This window comes from Cebidichthys violaceus, unplaced genomic scaffold, assembly GCF_023349555.1.
Source record: "Cebidichthys violaceus isolate CVI_PGR_0920_01 unplaced genomic scaffold, fCebVio1.0.p SCAF_23, whole genome shotgun sequence".
In the NCBI taxonomy this organism is placed as follows: domain Eukaryota; kingdom Metazoa; phylum Chordata; class Actinopteri; order Perciformes; family Stichaeidae; genus Cebidichthys; species Cebidichthys violaceus.
This window is the reverse complement of record NW_027176406.1, coordinates 3734416-3757893: the sequence shown is the minus strand read 5'-3', so window position 1 is coordinate 3757893 and position 23478 is coordinate 3734416. Positions and strand designations below refer to the sequence as shown.

Below are 23478 nucleotides of genomic sequence, written 5' to 3'. Positions count from 1 at the left end.
GATATTCATACCTCTTTAATATGCAAGAAGTCTTTGGCTTCGAAGGATATGGCCATGCCCTGCACAGGAACGTCATCATTGGGACCAGGGTTGTAACCAACATTTGTCCGCACAGCAAATGCCACCGGTTTGGTCTAGAGCAGTGATGGGAAAGACAGATATTAATATAAAAAATAAAAAAACACCCAACTCCGAGTACAGTGTCCCCTTGTTGACACTCATGATGAGGTTTAACAGTGTCAAAATACTGAGCACTGATGTGAAGATTATGCAATATAGATGACTATTAAACAAACACTGTGCAAGATGGATGACATGGTGGAAGTTAAAGCACTTGAACTCTGACCTTTGCTTTCTCGAGCGTGGCGAGGGCCTGTCTGTCGGCCTCTTTTCTCAGAGCCTCAGGGTCCTCCTCCAGGGACACGTCTGAGTCCGATGGCCGGCTGGTGTAGGAGTCTGCCGAGCCCTGAAATGCATAATGAGTTTACATAAAGGTGAGGAGGGGAAAAGGACAACATGTCCATGACTCAACCGTTGAGGGAGCAAAACAGGAGGACACCGTGTGAAATTGCAGGATGACCTCAATGAAGTCTGGGTATATGTTTGAATGTCTGCTGTCGACAACCCGTCTTCATCTCTAGGTTTCCTGATGTTCTCCTGCTTCTTCAAATTAACTTTTTTCGTCTTAAGAACAGTTGTGGCTCTGCCATTGCAATTTATTTGTTGTCAAAATGTCAAACCTGCCATGAGAAGCGTAACCTACATTGACACAAAAAGGGGCCTCGGCCTTCATATTGCATGAAAGCCGACTGTGAAATAAGAGGCCGACATTTCCACTGCAGCTTCAGTGAGGCCGAGCTGCCAAGTCTTTTTGCACAGGTACAACAGATTTGGTGTGTGGGTGTGTCAAGTAGGGACAGACAGCAGTAGAGAGGAAAAAGTGGCCTGGGAACTGTTCATAATATTAGGGGGGGTATGAATTTCTCATGAAGTGGATACAGTTTCCAACACATCCAGCACTCATGCACGGTAACTTGACTCTCTGCTGCTGACCCTCATCCAGACACCCATACCACAATAAAAACCCGAGCCTCCAGTGAGCCTGCGGCGCCGGCATACTGTACCGTTCAGCAGAGCAGTACAGTGAGGGAGGCAGCCTGAACTTATAAAGTGTTTGAGTGTTCGACTTATATAACAATCCCACTTATTCTCTTTTTGCTGTATTTTTTTCTTTTCTTTTCCTGCTGACAGGCTGCCTGGCGCTTTGTAGGAGGTGCTGACAAGAATGCGGACAGCTGAATGTGCCAGGCAGAAGAAGTGAGTCAGTAGGTGTGGGCTTTTAAAATAGAGGTGAGAATGCACAAAGCTGACATGCACCATATGTAATGATGATGAAAAATTCCCTTCACATGTGTAGTCAGACAACACAACGAGTGCACTCAGTGAGACACAACAGTGACAACAAAACAACACACATCTCTGTTTCGATATCAGTGACTTTTGATAGCTGAGTTTGGAACATAAATTCATATAAATACATTTAAAGCCATTTTTGATTTCATAAAATATGGCCGCTCATTGCATCAGTAGTAAAGAAAAATCTTAAATAAAACCTTTAAGTAGAAAAACAAAAATGATCACTGATGAAAAGTTAGGTAAACATTCCTAAGAACATTTGATGCAATACTAAATCAGTGCAGTACTCTTAAGTGCTGAGATTTTGATACCCAGCCCTACTCTGAACTCATGGCCAACTTGCTGTCATTTAAATCGTTTTGTAATCAAATGTTTCTTATTTTAAAGATCAAAAGAAATGTGAGATGTCCCGGTGGCCTTGTGGTTAAGACGCATACTGTATAACGGCAACATCATTGGTTTGATTTTGACGAAAGCAAAAAGGATGTCCTATTTAAAAAACGATTGACAGAGTCCTTGTCGGCATTCCTTATGAGAAACACCAAGTGGACCTAAAGGTCTAAAGATATATCCAGATACATCCAAACAACCTAAATATATCCGGTCGTATGCTGAGGAGTGAAGCATCTTTGTGGTGCGGTCTGTGAGCATTTATGTGTGATTAATGCTCCTCTACACCTCTGATTACCAACCACGCGTCTCTGTATGATTTCCAACGAAACGCAAACACAAATGTTGATTCTAGCTCAGCCACCTGTCGTACCGAGGCGCCGTGTGACTTGGCAACAGCACACTAAATGTGGACACTCCCTGTTGCCAAGGCGATGGCTAGCTGCTACTCCTCGCGTCCTCGGCCATCCACTAACCATCCCCACTTCCTGTTTCATTTACTCCAACTCAAACACTCGCGGCGGTGCGCCCCGCATCCCACTCAGGTAGGAGGAATAATCCGGTGAGTGGCATGCAGCATCTAATGAGGACAATAACAGCCACCCCCACTTACCAGCTGTGAGTCATCTTCTAAATCATACAAGTGCATCCCAACACGGAGCACTGACTAAGTGAAGGTTAACAAACCCTGACGGGGAACCCACGGGAATGTTTTTAGAGTAAAAAAAAAAAAAAGCCGAAATGACGTCCGGAACAACCCGAGACCAACTGGCTCACTACAACAGGTCGGTGATGCAGCAAAATGTAGAAAGACAGAGTGGGAGGGATTACTCTTGGTGTGTGTGTGTGTGTGTGTGTGTGTGTGTGTGTGTGTGTGTGTGGTCAAATGCTTCTGTGAGTCACTCATCCAGTTGATTCACGTCACACACAACCAGAGAAAAAAAACACAGTCAGGGAAGGAAGAGAACGGAGAGGGATTGATGGATTCATGCGCACAGACACAATCGTCAATATTTCATATTTTTAAAAACAGGTGCATGTGAACAAGGGGACTCAAAATAGCGACTGATCAATAACCTCTCTGCACCCTTCCTCTCCTGAAACCCTTTCAGAACGTGTTGATAGACTGAGCGAGGAACTGAACACATTTCCTCCACCTTTTCTTTCTGACACCCTCCTTCCTTCCCTCTCTTCTTATTCTCCTCACATGTCATTGGGTTGTGTCTCTAATTTAGCTGCTTGCTTCACTTCACATACAGCTCCTGTTCAAAATAGCTACAGGCCACCTGATGGCGGAGCTGCTTTCCTATTGGCAGTGCCAGACTAGAGACCCTAGCAGTGTCATAGTAACCAGCTCTGCAGCTTAATCCAGGCAGCCTGTGAGAGCTGCATCTGGAAGGAGATAGAAAGAAGATATAGGAATCAAAAAGTGAATGAAATACCCTGAAGGGAAATCGACAACGTGGAAATTGCATAAAAGCTTTTCAACAGGTGATCAATGGTTTGCTCACGTAGTGTGAGTTACAGCTGTGAACTCAAAGCCTGGAGGATAACACAGCAATAACTACATCAAACAAAACATTATGGCATTTGGGGAGTTTTTTTCCCCAAAGGGAAATATCCATGTTTAACAAGAAACTTTTCTATCTATGTAGTTGGTAAAATCCAAACTATACCGCATTGTTACAGACCACAGAAAGATAAGAAAGGGTAAAACACAAGACAGGTGCAGGAGGAGAAGCTCAGTAATCATCCCGAAAATTAACCGACTGTGTTTCCTCTCCATTTTCTGCACGGTGGCTGCCACTGTGATAAATTTGCACCTCCTTAGCATTTGATATTGGATAAATGGACGGGGGGAAAAAAGAGCAACAGAGCGGAGGGGGAGTAATGGAATAAAGAGTGAGGGCGGGCCAGCAAGAGAGAAGTGATTTGAATAATGAGTGTTAAGAAAAGAGTCACCCTGCAGAAGGGAAGTTAGTTAACATTGATTCTTCTGATGCAATGGCACCATTGTAAATGAAAAAAGAAAAGGGGTCATTTTAAAAAAGGGAGTTGGATTAAGTAAAAATGATCTGACGTTACACACGGCGGCATAGATATCATCATGGAAATACTGAACCAGCAAGACACATTTCCTCCTCTTTAAGATCGTTATAAAACAAAAGGAAATGATCACCTCTGTGTCTTCCTGCTCTTATCACAGATAACAGGGCAGAGGTCAAAGATTTTAATATGCTGCTTCCATAAACAACAGGAACATTGCAGCAAGTGTTGTCACACAGAGAAGTTATAACCATCTGAGAGCGAACCCCTCATTAAAAAGATACAAAATATATTCATACTCATCAGCTCAGATAATGTGACACAAATAAAGAAGAGAAAGCGAGAACATTAAATATAATTTTCTTATTTGCTTTATCGCCGAGTCTCCTCATGCCCCATGTTGAATATTTCAGAGAAGAAGAACACAACATGTCATCTCAAACAATTGAGGGCTAAAAAATTTGATATTACTTCAGCAAAGACGAGAGCAGGAAAAGAAAATTGTAATAAATGGGGAAGAAAAGGGGAAATACGTCTCACAAAGCAGGCAGACGGAGGCTACAAACTGAGGAATCACAAAGGACAGATTTCCAGTCAGACACTAAAGGCCGGTGGCTGTAAATGGCCATTCTCCTTTTTTCCGTCACAGCAGAGTCATGGCAACCAGCTGGACAGTGTGGAGATGACTAAAAAGATGATTTAGGGACTGAATTCACCGGAAATCCCCATCTTCACAAACAAGCAAAAGAGAGACCAATAACAAGTTGCTCCTTATGGATTATTTTCTGTCAATCTCGCTAAATTCAAAACATAATTGCGCAAGGACATTAGGGCTCAAAGACATGCTTGATATCACAATTCTTTTTTTTCAGGTGTCAAATAAGTCATGATTAGGGCTGGATATAGTTAGAAATATTTTGAGATAAGTTTATTGATACTAATTTCCCAAAACCAATAATGTTTCTACAGAGCCCCTTTTCCATTTAGTAAAATATGCCAACATTCTCAATGCATGTGTAATTTTATGTAAAAAAATAACTCTAAAATAACATTGCCTAAATTAAAAAAAAATAAAAAAGTTATAAGAGTTAGAAACTGCCGATGAACACCGAACATTTTTCCAGACTAGATTTTACGAACTTGTTTGTGGATACTCACAAGGTAGTAAGGCTGAAAACCTGCCTTACCACGCCACATCTTATATGAAGCAGAGCTAAAATAATTAGTCAATCAGCTGTAAATCATACATTTGTTCTTTTAAGCACAATTGACAAAAAGCTGTGGTTCCAGCTCCTTCAATGTGAATATTTGCTGGTTGTGTAATGGACATTTTTTGTGATATTTTACAGACATAATTGGCAGATTTTTTGATAATGAAACAAGTATTAAGTTAAAAGTTGCAGCCATAATATGAAATGATAATCAATGGAGCAAACTGCGTTCAACTGTATTAAATCAAAAAATAATCAATTTGTTTTATTTCGGTTACAGAATTTTCTAAAACAACAGTGCGTGACAAACAATCATTTGATCTAATCATCACAACTGCTGAACTGATAACTCCATCAATAGTCAATCAACAATTTTAATAATCCCTCGTGGCAATTTATCTAACAAAAATGCACACAACTGTTAGGATTTGCTGGTTGTCTTTGATTTATGTCATTATAAATTGAATATCTTTGGGTTTTCAACTGTTAGGTGAGATGTATCAAGCAATTTGAAGACATCACTTTGGACTCTGGCAACTTCAGTGATAGATATTTCTCTGTCTTTTCTAGCACTTTACCGACGTAAGAACTGACAGATTAATATAATCAATAATGAAAACAATTGCTATTTACAGCCCCAATCATCACAATACAATTCCAATGAAAATTAAATTAGATTCACCTGAAATGCGTTAATTGCAAAAAAAATAAAGGGAAGCCAACAACAGAAAATGTAAAATTGTAAGGCAAACACAGCCAAGTTCAATCAGAAGCTAAATGAAGATCCAGCCCAGGCCCCTTAGGGACAGGGGGACAGCAGTGAAAGAAGCCCCCTGAAATGGCCACAGTGCTGGTACGGCCGGGCAGGCAGTGCACATAGCAGCAGAGGCAACCGGTGGGACTGGAAGTCTAATTAAAAACACAGCGCCTTTCCAGCAGCTGTGGCCCGGCCCAAAATGGAAATCACACTGAGGAAAGCAAAGAAAGACGCAGACCAGGAGGTGAAGCGCTATCAGGACAGGGGCGGCAAGTTGTATTCTCCCGTCGTATCTCAGAGCAAGAGTGTCTGCTGAACTTTCAAAACTCGATCCAGATCCACACGCTCACAGAGAAACTCACACACAAACTACCTCCAGTTCAGTCAGACGCAGCGAAAAAGCTTATCCAGAGCCTTCTTACCATGACGGGCCTTTGAATCCTCTCAGTCCTCTCCATACCTCGTTTGCCACGCTCGCCACACCAAGGCAAACCAAGGGGGCAACGGCGGAGTCCACAGACAGAGTTATGTGAGTGTGTGTGTGGGTGTGTGTGTGTGTGTGAGAGAGAGCTAGCAGTTACTAGTCTGAGTATCTGTCTGTTAGCTTGACAAGTGTAGAAGAGTACATGTGTGTGTATGTCAGTGTATGTGTGTGTGTGTGTGTGTGTGTGTGTGTGTGTGAGATAGGAGAGAGAGAGCCAGAAAAGAGTGCCGTATGTGTGAGACTAGGAGAGCACTCTCTTAACCTCCAACCCCTTCACACACACACACACACACACACACACACACACACACACACACACACACACACACACACACACACACACACACACACACACACACACACACACACGCCCCCACCTTCACAACCCAGAGGAACGTGAACCTTGTGTAGAGGAAGGGAGCTGAAGCTGACTGGGGGTCGGGTTGCAGGACTTGTGCTACATTTGCAAACTGGGGAAATATATTTAGCCCCGGCCGGGGCAGAAACAGGGACATGAACGCACCGAGACCCAGAAGGAGGCTTGGTATGCAGCCGTCAGCCATTCAATGGCCTGACTGACGTGGGAGAGGGCTGGGGCAGTGCCCAGGGAAACCCCCCTCCATTCTCTCTCCCTCTCTCTGCTTCATTCCTCCCAGCCTCTGAACCGACATCATTCTTCCCAGCCCCTTTCTCTGTCTCTCTCCCGGAAAAAGGGTATCAGAGGAGGGATTAGGGTTAGATGTTGGCCCTGGTCACCTAATTTGATTCGGTTCTTGATGGTTCGGTTTCATCAGATTCCAATGTTGCATAAACGGCTTTGCAGAATTTACATTTAAAATGTATTTTACTTTCAACGTGTCGGGTCAGTTGTATTTATAAGAGGCTTTACAATCAGTACATCATAGGAGACCCCCTGTCCCTTGAATTTAAACAAGAATTAAGTGCACATCATAGGCTTAATTGTAAACAATTCCTGGTTATAAAACTATGGACCATGGACTCATTTTCTTCAGCCAATGTAAGACATCTAAAACATGCCATATCTATATTTTGTATGCCCACATGTCAGCACAAGAGGGTAGAACCTGAAAGTCTGTTTACTAACTGACAGTGGGCTACGTTAGCTAGCGTTAGCTACCCACCTTTTTGAATAACTTGATTTCCACAAAATAGGCATTTTACACATCACACAGCCCTAACTCACCCACCTGTCAACACATAACATCTAGCAAAGATGTACACATTTTTTAAGAATCCATATTGGATCATTCAAATAAAAAACGTAATTAATCAGATGTATTTTTAAATCAGCCCTAAAAGGGATTATTAGGTGTACACATGTACCAATTAGATGTTGCGTACCATTTCTTTCTTGCGTACTGACTGCAAAAAGTGTACACTATGAAAATGAGCATACTGTATGAACTTGGTACAAATAAAAAAGGCAAAAGGAGGGAGGTCTACAGGCAAATAGGTGTGTTTGGAGGGGTGGTGGTGGTTTTGGGGGCCCAGTGTGTCCACAAGAGGGCGAACTCTGACACAATGAAAGGCGCTTCTCCAAAGCCACACACCTGACCGCCTCCTCCTCCTCTCTTGTATAAGTACCTGATGACAACACAACCAGCTGGGGAAGGTGAATAAATGGAGAGCTGCCAGCAGACCGGTTAAGTCCTTGTGCGTTCAAACACAGCAGCAACGGGGCTCTGCTGGGATTCATATGTCAGAAGTGACAGGAGGACAGCTTATCTCTTTGCAGCATCTAGACCCTCAAAACATTTCACATATGCCAGCTAAGTCAAGACACAATCGGGTGTGGAGCAATGGGGGGGAATTGGTCAATGTTTGATGGGTAATATATCTCGTCACTGCTGTATAGCATGAGAGTTTTAAGAGTCTTAAAACAAGCATTTGAGTTGTACAATTTCTAAAATGCGCCTTTACCACAGTTATCTTTATATGTGTAAAAAAGTTTGTGTTTTACATAAGAATGAAAACACCTTGCAAATAACACCACTTTGTATCTATTTTATACTTTTTTAACTTGAGAGATGGGGAATAACATACAACAAAGATCTCCAGATGGATTTCTATCCGGGGCACCTTTCACGGATGCACTTTGCAAGCTGCTTACATACGGACTGAAAATGCTGTCAGCATCCTGATTTGAAAATGATTGCCACTCGCAAATTGCAGTTACATTTCCAGGGACTCTTGCATGTGATGCATGGGTTGCAAGTATGGCATTTACTTTGACTCGTCAAACGTGTTCAAATTAACGCAAGAGCAAATTATCTCCTGTTGCAGATAGTAGGTTGAATGTTGCAAATTTAGGGAAAAGGGGCATAAGGGGCATTGCGGATTATGGCTGGCACCTTAATCGCTGGGAAACTAATTGTACCAAACGGGTTTAAATTGATTAACAGATTTAATATGAGCTGTTGTTTGCTGTATGCCAATTTAGAGGCTCAGTCGTCCACATTTTAGAGTAGAGCCTCCAAGATTCCACAACACATTCATGAAATATACAAAAGCCAGAGATAGAAAGGAAAACACTAAAGGTATTTTTTTTTCAGACACATCTAAGGCATTTGACACAGTTAACCATCATATTCTTCTTCAGAAGCTTTCACATCTCTGAATAAGAAACATTGCACTGCTCAGACTCACCAGATAGACAGCAGTTGGTATCGTATAACGGAGCCAACAGACCCTTCATTAAGGCCCGCCCCCTGCTGCTCCTCCAACAAGCTGTCAGAGCTACCATTGAGCCCACACTGTCACTTAGTGCACTCCCAAAACCAATTTCAGGGAGAAGCAGACATAAGGGTCTACAATATGCATTTGAAGGATAAATCCAGGATGTCAAACTGATTCAGCAGCGAAAACAGGTACACAATAAAAACCACCAAAAGTGAACCACCATATCACCTGGCAATCGAGACAGGACCCTGGTCGGAGCTGGCCAATGCTACACTATGATTGGCCAGTCTGCATTCAAGGCGGGACTTAACAAAGGGTAAATTCACCTTTTTTTCCTCCATACTATGGTCGCATTGTAACACAAAGCGTCATCCTTGGGCCCTTACAGTCTTTGATACTGTTTACATTAATGACCTTCCCAACGCCTCAGAGAAACTGTCTAAAATTTGATTTGCAGATGACAGAGAAGTGTCATAAATATCCCGACACCATCATCAAGGTGTTAAATGAAGAAATTAGTAAGCCGTCTACTTGGTTTACGTGCAACTAGCTATAAATTAGCATCAAAAAACAAGTTTTTTTGGTCTTAAATTAGGGATTTTTGACTCCTTGTATATAAAAAAGTAATTGATAACATCCCCATGAGTAATCTGCATACTATACGATGTCTTGGCATTCTGCTTGATGTATCCTTATCTTGGAAACATCATATCAGGGCCATAACCACAAAATGGCCAAAAGTATTAGCATACTAGGCAAATCCCGTCCCTTGATCAACACTGAGGTAGCTCTTATTCTATACTATGGTTTGTCTGTATATCAATTATTGCAATACAGCTTGTGCTAGCTACCCAATCACACCAGACTTGAGCCCATATACCATTTTCAGAAACGAGCACCAAGAATAAGTTGTTTTGTACGTCGTACAATCTTTCCTGTCTTATGAAAACTCTACGCCATATCACATGAGTGTATGTTCTCAGTTTGTTAATGATAGTGATTTATGAATGAGTCTTCCTGATATGTGTGTTATAACTAAGTGATGCAATATATTTGTGTAACAGATGGGTGTTTATGGGATGCATTGCTGTCAATTACTTTGTCTACAATTATTGATAGATACATACTTATATTATTATTACTGTAATTATAAGTTCCACTTTTCAAGCCCCTGGAAGGTTTTTAGGCAATTCAACCTTGCAAATTATATATTGTATCTTTTTTTATTATTTTACATGAATAAATAAAAAAAACTAAAAAGAGACTAAAAAACGCTATATGTACAAAAACCTATAAGGCACGTGTGTGTGTAAAGCACAAAGAGCATGCTGTGACTCAGGAGGTAGAGCCTCCTTCTAATCAGAAGATCGGCGGTTCCATCCCCAGCTTCTCTGCATGCGGAAGCATCTTTGGGCAAGATACTGAACCCCCAATTACTGCCGAAAGCTGCAACATCGTTGTGCGAGTGTGTGTGAATGATTAGATTAGATCCCGACGAGCAGTTGGCACCTTGCATGGCATCCTCTACCATTATTGTATATTGTATGAATGTTGACATGTGTGAAGCACTTTGAGTGGTTGGAAGAAAGGTGCTATATAAATGCAATTTATAAGATGGCAAATATTACAAATTTGAAGTAAAAATCCCCCCCCACACATACTCACAACAGCAGCAGCAGCGTACATGGTATTCATACATGGTACCTATTGTACGCAGCAGTAGCAGACAGTCTGATGGAAGACGTGTTCAACACACAAACCAGCACTGCACAAACATGTAGGCTGCACCCACACACACACACACACACACACACACACACACACACACACACACACACAAACCCATCTAAACATCCTCTCCTTCGTCTCTCCATCCCACTGTGCCTGCACACAGAGGGAGATTCAGTGGCCCGGTTGCCATGGAAACCAGGCCGAGTGTACCAGCCAGCTCTACCGTTGGCTGATTGTGGCTCTTGTGTATTTGTGTGTGTGTGTGTGTGTGTGTGTGTGTGTGTGTGTGTGTGTGTGTGTGTGTGTGTGTGTGTGTGTGTGTGCGCGCGCGTGTGTGTGTGTGGTGAATGAGCTTGCACTTGCGTAGGTGTGTGTGAGACTGTAAAGCCTATACAGGGCTCTGCTTTGCGTTGTTCAAGGGGAAGCTAAAAAAGGCTGTATGACCAAAAACTATAGGGGGCCTGTGTGCTTCTTTTTGTCTGATTGAAGCCAGGTTAAAAAAAATCTTACCATGGTTTGAGAAATTGCGTTCACATAACACTTCTTCAATCAATTTTTGGTTCATGTGCAGCATTTCTACTGTTTAAAATGCCAGCTCCTTCCACTGCTGCACCTTGATGAGGGAAATGCTAGTGTGCAATAGCATGAGACAGGAGAGGACATTTATCTGAGGACGCGTTAAATCATCCTTACTACAGGTAATGAGCTCCTTATACAGTGCGAGTGATTATGAATCCCGCCTAACCTGCAGGCCCCAGTTCAGTTAATGAAGGACAAGGCAGTGGGAAGGGTGATGCGTGTAGGCGAGGATGCAGCTAACCTTTAGAAACCACAGGAGAGTTCAACTCCGTGTTCACCAACAGCGACTGGATTTTTCTTTTTTTCCCTTTTTTTTTCGAAAGCAAACACCCGTACTGAACAGGTAAATGTCATTCAGCAAAGGGGCAAATCATTTCCTCTCACAAATGAAGAGTTCAGACAGAGGGACTCATTTACCTGCCGCACAGCGTGGCTTTGAGAAATGTCACGTCCAGAGTGGACTGCGGCGCGGGGTCGCGCGCGCGCAATGCTTTAACCCCTGCTACCGAAACTCCCAGAGGAGAGGAAGTGTTCCAGTCTGACCAAGAGGGGCTTCTTGACCCATTCTTAGCAATGGGATGCATCTACACCTACAGACCAGGGGGGAGGCAGGGTCATGGGGTAGTAGTGTGGGGCTGAGACTTGGGGACTAATAATTACCATCAGAGTCTCTGGAGGAATCTCTGCTGACGTCTCTCAGCTCCAACTCTGTCACAATAAAGCGAGCCGTGTAGCTGTAGTCACAGGGGTTTTACTGTTGTTACCATGTTATTAAAGCCATTTCAGTGTGTGAGATACAGTACAATATGTGGACTGCCTGTGACAAACACACAGGTGAAGAGAGAGAAAGATACGCCTTTCAGGAAAAGGAGTTTTACTCCTATCAAAGGTGCAGAAAGTTTATTTTTATTTGTTAAGCCTCCTGTGTGCATGCTTCTGACTGCATTACACTATATAAGTAAGTATAATATAAACCTCATATATAATTACTTTTATGTTGATCTACTAATCGATCAATTATCTAATCGTTTCAGCTAATGTAAAAGTTGGATTTAAAGAGAGGAATTAAAAGTCATAAATAATGATTAAACTACTATCTATTTGGAGCCGCTTAATTCCCAGCATTGAAAGACCTCACTTTGACTCTATTAAACTTTTGTATGACTCTTCATTAAATAAAATGAGGCTGAGACTCTCAGTCTAGCACCTGGATTAGTGGTCTGGAGGAAGGATTAAGTGTGAAATGTTACCTGTCGGACAAAGCTGTTCGAGGTGGTGTCAGAGGAGGTGCTTCCATCTGAGCGCTTAAATCGGCTCTTCCTCTTGCCGTACTTTCCCTGAAAATTAAGAGGTTGGAGGGCAAGGGAGAGGAGAAGTTGGAAAGAAAGAGAAAAACACAAAAAGTTTAATTGAGTTGCTCCATAATAACTTATCTTGGCATATAAAAACCTTGTTTTCAGGGGGGGGGGGGGCGGAGCATGACAGCAGTTAACATTTGGCATAGAATTTGTAACAGCTTCTGAATATGATCAGGCAGTCAGATGGAACCAGAGATCAAGCAGCACGAGTCCCAGACTGAGGAGGAAGTCGGCCAGAGAAAAATGTGTACATGAACAGCCTTCATTACTTTGTCGTCATGTTCTCATGCAAACTGGGACCTTGTAATCTGATTGGCAGACCCCAAGCAAATGGCCTATCCGGGTTGGGCAGAGGCCACACATCGCATTATGAGACCGCCCTGCCCACATTGCCATGGTTACACAATGCCGACTAATCACATTTGTAGGAGGCTCATCAGGATGCTGACTGTGTTTTTCTTTCAGCATTAAAAAAAAAGAGAGGAACTGCTGAGATAAAGCTTAGAAATAAAGATCCAACATTAACATACAGAACGTGGCCATGCAACAGTCTGGGCCCTGTGACAGTCTGGCGACCTGTCCAGGGTGTACTTCGCACAATGTTAGGTGGGACCGGTTTGTCCACAACTGTTCACACACACTTGCTTTTGGTAAACCAACCAACCCCCAATACTCTAACCTGCACACACATCCTGTACACCTATGTAAACATTGAATATTACCGAGCAGCTGCTTCAAACCTTGTCCACGTGTCCGTGTTGTTCTCTGATCAACAGGAAAGATCCAGTTAACATCTCGCCAACAGTGATCCCTCCTCGACTAAGTATTTTGTTATCTCTTTCACATCATGTACGACGGGGCGGGCCGAGGCCCTGAGACGCTGCCCTGCCTGCCTTTAAACAAGCGTTACCTATCACAGATTTTAAAAAAACACTGCTGGCCGAGAGGTTTCCAGTGGTAACAGGTAAAAAGAAAAATCTGTTTTGAGCTCAGGAGTTTGTATGAATATATTTTTTAAACCTCCTATATATCTAGCCCTGTGCGCCATGCTTGATTTACTGCTGCTGATGGATAGGATGAACACACAGCAGGATCGTCCACAGCCAACCAACTGTGAAATACCCAACAACTACTGTGTTGCAAACTTCTGCAAGTATAGTTACTGGCTTTTAATGTTGAACTCGAGGCGATGATGCGTGTGAAAAGATGTCACTGGGCAACTGTGCTTGGGGGTTCGGTGCAACTGATACTAAATAGATGACATCACTGCTGGCAAATATTTCCGCCCTATTTCCCTACACTGCAACGTAACCTTGCACATTGGTTCGCATGAAAAGTTATTCTGCATTATTCTTTCCTAACTTTGTAACACAATTGAACTAAATACATAGATATAAATGTACTGAATTGGTAGTTGTTAAAATAATGGTATCCCGTACCAGATCTGCCTATCACCGATAAAACAATAGTCAAATATCTGTATGCACTGTAACAGTACTGGGCAGAGAACAAGGACAAAAGACAGAGCCAGTTTAAGTCTTAAAAAATACACCAGAAGTTCACCCTGGAAACTTGAGAGGAAGAGATCTCCTCACTCTCAGTATATATCCCAAACCAAATACACTTTCCTGATTGTCCTTTATTCTCCCATGATGAGGAGATCAGATCCAGGTGTGCACTTCCCACACCTGCTCTCAATACTGTCATATGTGAGTGGGTGAAGCCACCTGTCAGGAATGTAGATGCCTCCAAGTACCCCGCCCCTCAGCCCCGTACAGTACATTACAACAAGGTAATCCTTCCTTCTGTTCATACTGGCCATCCTTATGTTCTCTCAATGTAAGTGATGGGGAACAAAACAGTACTCATTCTGTGCAAAATGAACCTTCCATTGCAGCTCAACAACTAAACACAAAGATTACATTTTAAACTGAAATGATCATAAGACCGCTGAAGCCTCATAAAAGCTTCAGAAAAATGTAAGAATATATTTTTGTACGAAATGGGGACTGATGATTTGTTCCCGTTTCATATATTTAAAGTGCATTTGGGAGTGATCTTTTAATGGCCAGTATGAACACGAGGAATGACTACAGCAAGTAAAAATCAGTTTCAATGTTTTCATGGGCACCTGACTAATGTTTTAAGACAGACTTCAACAATAGTAAATACATACTTTAAGAATGTAGCCAATATGTAAAGATTACATTGACACCAGACTAAGATCGGACCACATGTGAACCAGACCTCCTCCAGATGTTGACAGGCCAATCCAATCACATTCTGATTGCTATCCATTCTGCACTTGCATTAACATGTGTTTCACCTCATCCAGATAGGGTATCCATTCAAATCTCTGGTGTAAATGGGGTCTTACTCACCATCCTAATTGCTAAGATCTGAGGGAGCAACATGACCACGCAATCAAACAGGTTGTAAACAGGCATGCTTGCCAGTATGCACCAAACAGCTATGAAGGTTACAGGAAGGACTATGAGCCTGCACAAGCAGGCAACCATGAAACAAGCAACAAAAATCATTGCAGACTCTCAACATCCGAATTCCAACCTCTGCCATCAGGAAGAAGACTCCGTGTGCCAAAGTGTAAAAGCACTCGCTTCAAGCTATCGTTAGTTCCAGCCTCCATCAGGTGCTTAACTCCAATAAATCTTGTGCAATAAATACACAAGCACTTTATTCTGCCGTGATGTAAAATGTCTCTTACTGTATGTTTTAGAATGATTTCTTATTTAAAACAGATTTTAGCACTGTCCCCTATCCATCTATCTTAACAAATTCTCAGTTCAGTTATATAGTCTGAACCATATTCATAAGAGGCTAAAACAAAGACGAACACACCACAGTCAAAAAATCTATTATCCACAGCGCTGTAAAATAAAGGAATTTAGCACCAAGTTGAACCAGTAAGTAACTCTGCAAAGCCTGCATGTCGACAATAGACAGTTTAAGTAATCAATTCTAAGTTCACCTTCCTTTTCATTTGCAAATAGGTGACTTACTGTAGATAACATGATCAGACTGTGGATGTTTGCCCTGCTTGAGCTGTTGCTGTGCCAACAGACATCTCAGCAGTAGCAGCAATAAAATGGTATCATAAATGATGAGAGACCACAGCTAAATGACTAAAATAAGACCTATGTTGTTGCAAAATTATGTTTTTTTTCATAGGATGTTCAGGTGATGGTGGCGGGGGCAAACGTATACTCTGCTGTCACAAGTTCACAATTACATTAAACATCATGTGTGTGTATGTGCATGCGTTTTTAGCGGTCTCTACGATCGGATCCATGATGGGGCGAGTTCCTGTCAGCAAAGGGCAGGGAAATGCCAGAGGAAGTAGGGAGGGGAGACTTCCTGTTGGTAAACATCCTCCCAGATTAAGTGTATAATTAAAAAGGGTGTGTGTGTGTGTGTGTGTGTGTGTGTGTGTGTGTGTGTGTGTGTGTGTGTGAGCAGGGGGCTCTGAACTGGAAAGCAGGGAGCGTGGAGAGTGAAGGGTGGTGGGGTGCACGATACGACTGTAAAATGTAAACCACATTACACTCTTTCACCCAGAACGCTCCACACACTCTGCTGAGGGAGATCAACACTGATCTGCAATCTGACAGCGATCAACAGGCACAATCTCTAAACTGAGCGACCCTTGGGCGGAATTTGGATCAGTTCTTCAGTCTCCTTCAGGATATTAGAAATGTGGTTCCCTGCTTGTCTCCCCATGACGGAGTTATAAATACATATACCAGCATGACCTGCTGCAGGTCTGCATGAACTTTATATCTAATTGATCAGAGGTGTCACAAACACACACACGCACCGTTCCCCGCTGCCTGGCACAAGAAGGGGGGTCCATCTGTTTCTCACCACAGCCTCGCAGCAGATAAAAATATGATTTCTAAAAACAGATAGGACGAGGTGAGATGGTGAGAGCAGGATGGAGATAGTGGGACATTCAAAGTGGATGCAGAGGGAATCTGGAGAGCTGGGCAGGAAGCGAGAGAAGCTGGGAGGAGTGGGAGTAAAAAGGAGAGAGCAGGATTTGGCATTGTTTGAAGCGTTGGTTGTCTATGACAGGGTGTTTCTTTTCTTTTTCCTTCTCCAGAGAAACAATAACTGAGCTCAGTGTGGGTGTGTTGTTCTAGATATTCTCATCATTAATATTTTTTTCATCCACTTAAACTGTTATGACTAAACATGCCCACAACATCATGCCACTTACTAACAGCCACAGCCTATTTGTATCTGTAAAAATAGTGACACCAACGAAAGTTTATGGATCAAATTGTAGATAAAGGAGGGGGGGGGTCATTTCACCAAGTTTAATTTTTGAGTGTGGATTAGGGCGTCAAAGAATATATTTCCTCCAGATTGAAGAATAGAGCTGATGTCAGATGCAAGACTCAAAAAACAAATGAATTACTTTCATGTAAGGTTTGAAAACTTTGCCTCGTATTTTTTGTGATTCGTGTAAATTTAAATAAATCTCCTCCAGCAAGAAACATGAACATTTAGTGTATCGTCTAGTTGGTTGATTAATGATTAATTAAACAAAGGCGTGGTTTTCGTAAGGACCCAATGAGGGACAGCAAAAAAAAAAAACAAGCGTTACATCATATCCTCGCATACGGTTACACATATGGAGACGTATTAATACCAACACTACATGAGGCTGAGGGCGGAATTCTAAAATCTAAATCTAAAGAACATGAAAACTACAACCTATCATCCATTTTTGATTCCTCCTTTAAGAGGAGGAAGTAATCAGATAAAATCCAGGCTTGAATCAGTGCAGCGTTCACCGGCATTTTAGACTCCCGAAGGCAAATTAGGCGACTTAATTGCTGAACAACCTGTTAATCTCCAGGAGTGAAACAGCTCCACCGTCATCGCATGCACTAAGAATGCCCGATAGTTCACGCAGTCTTTTTATTTGACCGTGATGATGTCTCTGCTTTTCTTCCGTTTCTGCTCCTTGCCTCTTACCTGTGTGTGTGGATGATGGTCGAACATGTCCATTTGGATCTCCTGGGTTGAGGTCGAAGGCGTCCTGGACATACTACTTTTCTGTACCATTGATTTAACTTTTTTAAATCTATTTTCAGTTTCGAGTGTTTATGACGGTGTCGACAGACTCATCATCTTCTTTCTTTCTTTCTTTTTTTAAGGAGGGTGAAGCCGCTGATCTGTCTGCGCTGGCTGGTAAAATAATGGCAACAACTGCCTCCTTCCAGCCTATAGCGTTACACACTGGCGCACCAGGCTTTAACACCAGAGTCAAGTCAACGGAATAACGCACCGACATATCCGGTTACTGTTTTCAAAATAAAACATTTGGCAAAGTAAACTAAATAGTAGCGTAGCAGCCGGGATGGTATGATTTTACACTATATTGAAGACGTAATCAATCGCTTTTCTTCAAACAACCATCACAAAACATAAGCCTACTTATCCGATGGACTATGGCCTATATAGACTATATGAATATCACTGTAGTTTCTCTTCCTTTTGCACAATGCACTTTTGAATAGAAGACCGCAAACCAACAGTGGACATTTAGGGCCTATACAAAACAATCAGCCTCAGTCACACACATGACGAAGCAATCACAAAAACATTTGTCAGAAGGCAACGAGGCCTAAAATCAATACATAATGAAATGTTCCAAACATTAACACACACACACACACACGCACGCACACACACACACACACACGCACGCACACACACACACACACACACACACACACACACACACACACACACACACACACACACACACACATGTTAACACACATAAGTCATATTGTACCGCCATTGCCACTGCGTATGTAACGACCCAGTTAAGAAGACTACACTATTACATTTCATTAGGCAATTTAGTCTGCAGCTTATCAAATAGTTATAATATGTGGAAGGAAACACACTTGAGTTTCATTACTGATAAACAGTCAAATGCCACACCTTTCCCTTTTTTTGCAATGAATTTCAACTTTAATTTGGCCTTATGATTTTTCACAATTTTATCATCGCGAAATTAATGAAAATATTATAGTAGTAACATCAAAAGCAAAAGTAACCCTAGCCTAACAGGTTACAACTGAGGTCTTCAAACCCACATGCCCTAATTTTGAAGGCGGATTTCTCTTCTCACCGGTACGCTTCTGTCTCGCTCTGTCTGTCTTGACGTCGTTTCTCTCTCTTGTGTTGCGCTCGACAGACTCCAGCTGGGAGCCGAGGTCCACGCCCCACTGACCAGACCCCACCTTTGCTTATCGATTGATGAAAGAACAACAGAGCCGCCGTGCTGATGGAGGCGGCGAGCGTGGACAGACTGTCGGGTCGAGCCGCCGGGGCCCACCCGGGGAATCCAGATGCAAAAGGTCCTGAAGGGCTGAAATGGGGGATGAGAATGGTTCAGTTTCACAGTTAGTTTGTTGCAGCAGCAGAGAGGTATAGTATAGTATATTATGCTGATGTGGCCTTAAAACTCCAGGGACCAGCTCCAGGGACCCTGTTCTATAACTGATATATAATGTTGACCCATGCGTGGGGCCCCGAAACATGCCAGGAATTATAGATATTTACAGTTTAAGCCCCAGGGTGTGCCCCAGATGTTCAAGCATGGCTCTGGTGGATTAAGAGAGCAAAAAATAGATGTTGCCATCTGGGATTATATTAACAGAATTATGTTAACTTCAAAAGTTAAATATGGATAAAATCAGGAAGGATGGCTCTGTGCACCTACAGCAACAACAACAACACAACTTCTAACTTCTTTAATATAACAATAGTATAAAATACAAACAACTTTGTGTGGATCTAGAAAATGGTGACCCACAACCAAACAAAAATAAAGTCAAACCTGCTGTCACACTTAAATGTGTTGACAGGTCCTTCATGAGTAACAGCAAGCTTTAAATCAAAATTGTATTAAACATGCTTTGTTTTTCTTTAACCACTTCTGGGCAGTGGACAAGCTGTAAACACAACAGTAGCAACATTATGTCTCTAGCTACACATTTTGAAAAAAGCAAAAGCATTGGAATACATTTGGAGCCATATTTATGGCCACCTGATGAATGTATGTCCAATATTCACTCATCTTTTAGCTCTGTTTTGCTCTCTGCAAACACCAGCTGCCTCTTTTGCTGCTAACTGCTCCACTTTATTCAACTAACACTAGCTGGTTGCTGACTTTGTCTGTTGGTTGTTTGGGTGTGGTTAAAGTGTACTTTGTTAATGTTGCAGACTTTTTACCTGAGGCTGTGAAACTCCTAAATTCATCCTCCACCTGACACATTTAATATAGCTTTTTTTTGTTTTTGCACAAATATGACCGCAGGACCAATTGTATTAATTCGCCCCAAATGATCAACGTACCAACTGCACAGACGTTAGCGCAGACCGTTTCTGTGGGACTGTATCTATGTTTTTGTGTTCAGCTCAACTGATGAGAGTGTGGAAGACTAAACCCAACAACAGTATTCAGATCAAAGTAACAAGACCACACTGTAGAAATACTCCACTACAAGTAAAGGCCCTGTATCCAAAATGTATCTTTAATAAAAGTACAATGTACTTAAAGTATCAAGAGTAAAAGTGCTCCTGATGCAGAATAGCTACTGAATTGGATCATTATTATAGATGGATACAGTATGTAAATGGTAGCCTACTTGAATGTTAGTCGCGGTAGAGAGCTAATTTTTAAATACTTCTTTTGGTATTTTAATCATAACAATGGACCATGTTTTATAAACTGATTACTTATTTTGTATGTAAACTCTTATTTTGAAAATGATCTGAACTATAGCTAACTGTAACAATATGAAAATCTGATATCCTAAAACATTAATTAGTGCTGCTTTTGAGGTTTCAGATGGTCCTTTGCAATGTTAGTTTATAACAGATTCATTTTCAGATGTTTTTTGTGAGGAGCCTATATATCATGAAATGTATATGGTAAAACAATATGCAGATTCAGCCCTTAAATCGCTGTATAGACAATAATAACTACTCGTATTTCTTCTCAGTGTAGCAATGAATGATTTAAGGTAAGGTAAATACTGAGTACTCATATCGATTGATTTAGTAAACCTGAATAAACAAGGGAAAGATTCCTCCACCTCCACCACACAGAGCAATAACCCCTGACCTGGGAGGACAATTATCTCCATACTTGTTACAGTCTGTGACAAACTCCTTCTGTGACATTGGGATCAGAGCTGATGGCGTTGAATTAAACGCCCACGAGATCATCCTCTGTGGCTTTATACTTACGGTGGAAGCCTTGATGGCTGTCCTCTTCAAAGAGAAACAGAATCATGGTGTACTTTTTAAAATGATGCGAGAGTCTCTGTGACGCTCCTGCAGCAGCTGGTCGACATCTTCCCCCAAGAACAAAATGTGCGGCGTGAGGACAGAGTTTCAGTTCTTTTGTTTTTCAGCTTCTGTGTTGTTGCTCAAGGTAACTGAGCGTCATGAGACAGTCATCTTTGGCATTTAGCTGCTACTTTTTTTTTGTAACTTTTTGCAGTGACGACAGTAGAATAAACTTAAGTTTCGGAATATGAATAAGAGCAAGAAATAGATTAGATTCATTCTCTCCTGTGTTGTATGTTTTTGTCTCCTTCTAGACGGGCATTATTTGATGAGAGATGTCTACTTCATGAGCAACACTTGTGAAGGACAGCAGTAGAGGTACACCATCATGAACACCCTGATGAGTTCAGCATTAAAGGACCCTACAAATGTGATTGCAGTTTCCACGTGACCCCGCTAGAATGTCGTCCTGCTTGTCATTGGAGGACTGAGTGGCTTCACTGCTGGCTCAATGTGACTTCAGGCTTAGTGCTGCTTTCAGCGACTTTGATACCATTTACTGTATCTTGAGTAAACAAGTTGAAGAAAATCAATACATTTTGACCGACAAAACTTACATTTATTAAAGTATAATTCATTAACAAGTCTGCCTTACAGTTGTTGTTAATTCACAAAGAAAAATAAAAAAAAATCTGTATATGAAATGAAGGGTTAACTAATACAAGTGAACAAGTGAAATGTTTTTTATGAAGTGCTTAAAGATGATAATGTGTCATAGCGAATACCTTCGAAAAACTTCAAAGATATTGGGCCACATGCACAACTTACACAGCGCAACTCATTCATTAATACGATTCATCGGAATGAGGTTTTGGGCACTAGACCTGGACAGTGCTAATCAACTGTTGCATTGCAAATAAGAAACGCTAGAAATCTGTTGAGGAGGGTCTCTTTTAATTTTTTGCCTGCACAGCAAAAACTTATAACGTGATGCTGTTTGTACCTAAGGGGACAATGCAGTTTCTCCATCATGTTTCCATGCATGCTTCGTAAAAATCCTGTTTATGTGTTACGCGTGTAAATATCATGTCATTATTTTGAGAAACCTGAATATTCTTGCCGGAGTAATCCAAAAGTAACTAGGATGCTTTGAGATGTAAACCCCCTTCAACAGGTTTCTGATCATTCTTTGTTGGTACAGAAACAAGTGGTGGAGATGTTTAGGAATGAAGACATGGATTGTCAGAAACCTTGATATTGTTTGGTCCATGTATACATGAATATGAAAAAGTTTCTCATGTTTATATAATATCAAAAAACAAACAGAAAAGGCCAACAAATTCAATGTGAGGAAGTTTTGTTGGTTTATAATGGGTTAAGTGATTGTTATAGAGGTATGAAACAAAAGGGTAATGATATTTAGAAGAATACAGTTTAGGACCACGAAAGGCCACTCCAGACACATTAGTGACCCTCCTCCTCAGTAGACAGTGTAGCCCAACATGTAGTCCAGCACCCTTAAGGTTTACACATTCGTGTGCAGAGAGGAGAGCAGTGTCTGTTGAAGCTGTGGTAGGAGGTGATATCTGGTACTTTGGGTTATACTCTCCCTGGAGATGATGATTTCAGCTGGTATTTCTGGGTAACCTGAGGTTAGGAAGTCACACAAGTGCTTCTTGTGCACCCACACTGTGAGTGTGCAGCGTTGCCACGGTGACGGGCTTCTGCTAGAAAGCCAAGAATGCAACAGTGCACTGGCAACCCGAATACTGTACCAGTTGGCTATTTTTAACAAGTAGCCACTCATTAAAAATAATACGTTTTTAAAGTGTAACTTACCCCAGGTCTGAACCTCACTCAGACCTGGGGGGGGGGGGGGGGGGGGGGGGCATGAGTTGCTCAGTGACATCTGATTAGAGGTTTTAATGTAAAGTTCATGACATAGACAAGTCCCGACCGGTCGACTCTATGTCAGCATTGGCCGTGAATTGTTCAGGGCTGATTTAAAACATTAAATTACTAATATTAATTATTATTTTGAACATATGAAATGCTGGTTTTTAAACATTTTGTAAGAAATGTCTATTCTTAACACCTACATTGACTTGTTTCATCCCAGTACAATCAAATAATTTAGTTTAAACCTCAAAAAACATGATGTAAATGTGCAGTACGTCTTTAATAGAAGCCACATGAAAGCTTAACATTTTATTTTTCTAATCTGTTAATATGTAAACATGTTTTTTTTTGTTATTTTTTGACTTTCCTGAAGCTTCATATTGAAGCTGCATATTTTAGACATCAAGTTGTTGCTAAACTTAATATTGTTCGTTTGGAACAGTTCCTTATTCATTATGGATGTCTTTCACACCCTTAAAAGGCTGAATTTCACAGTGCATCACTTACAGTTTAGATGGTATGAAAATACTTTGGCTTTGTGCAATATTTCCGGAACTCAAACTTTTCTTC

General features: G+C 41.6%; 1 protein-coding gene across 3 annotated transcripts in view; it reads right to left on the bottom strand.

Moving 5' to 3' along the window:
- The window catches only part of cacnb1 (calcium channel, voltage-dependent, beta 1 subunit), a 28848-nt gene extending 10913 nt beyond the window's left edge, over positions 1-17935 (bottom strand). For 2 of the 3 annotated variants that reach the window (XM_068718405.1, XM_068718403.1), the window contains exons 1-4: positions 17674-17935; positions 12565-12651; positions 347-466; positions 12-134 (exon numbers count right to left, since the gene is read on the bottom strand). In XM_068718405.1, the coding sequence (XP_068574506.1) occupies positions 12-134; positions 347-466; positions 12565-12651; positions 17674-17763 (420 nt within the window). In that variant the 5' untranslated portion in view covers positions 17764-17935. Of the gene's footprint in view, positions 1-11; positions 135-346; positions 467-6242; positions 6677-12564; positions 12652-17673 lie in introns of those variants that run through there. The other variant, XM_068718404.1, reaches the window with a different exon arrangement.
- Between the last annotated feature and the right edge of the window lie 5543 nt (positions 17936-23478).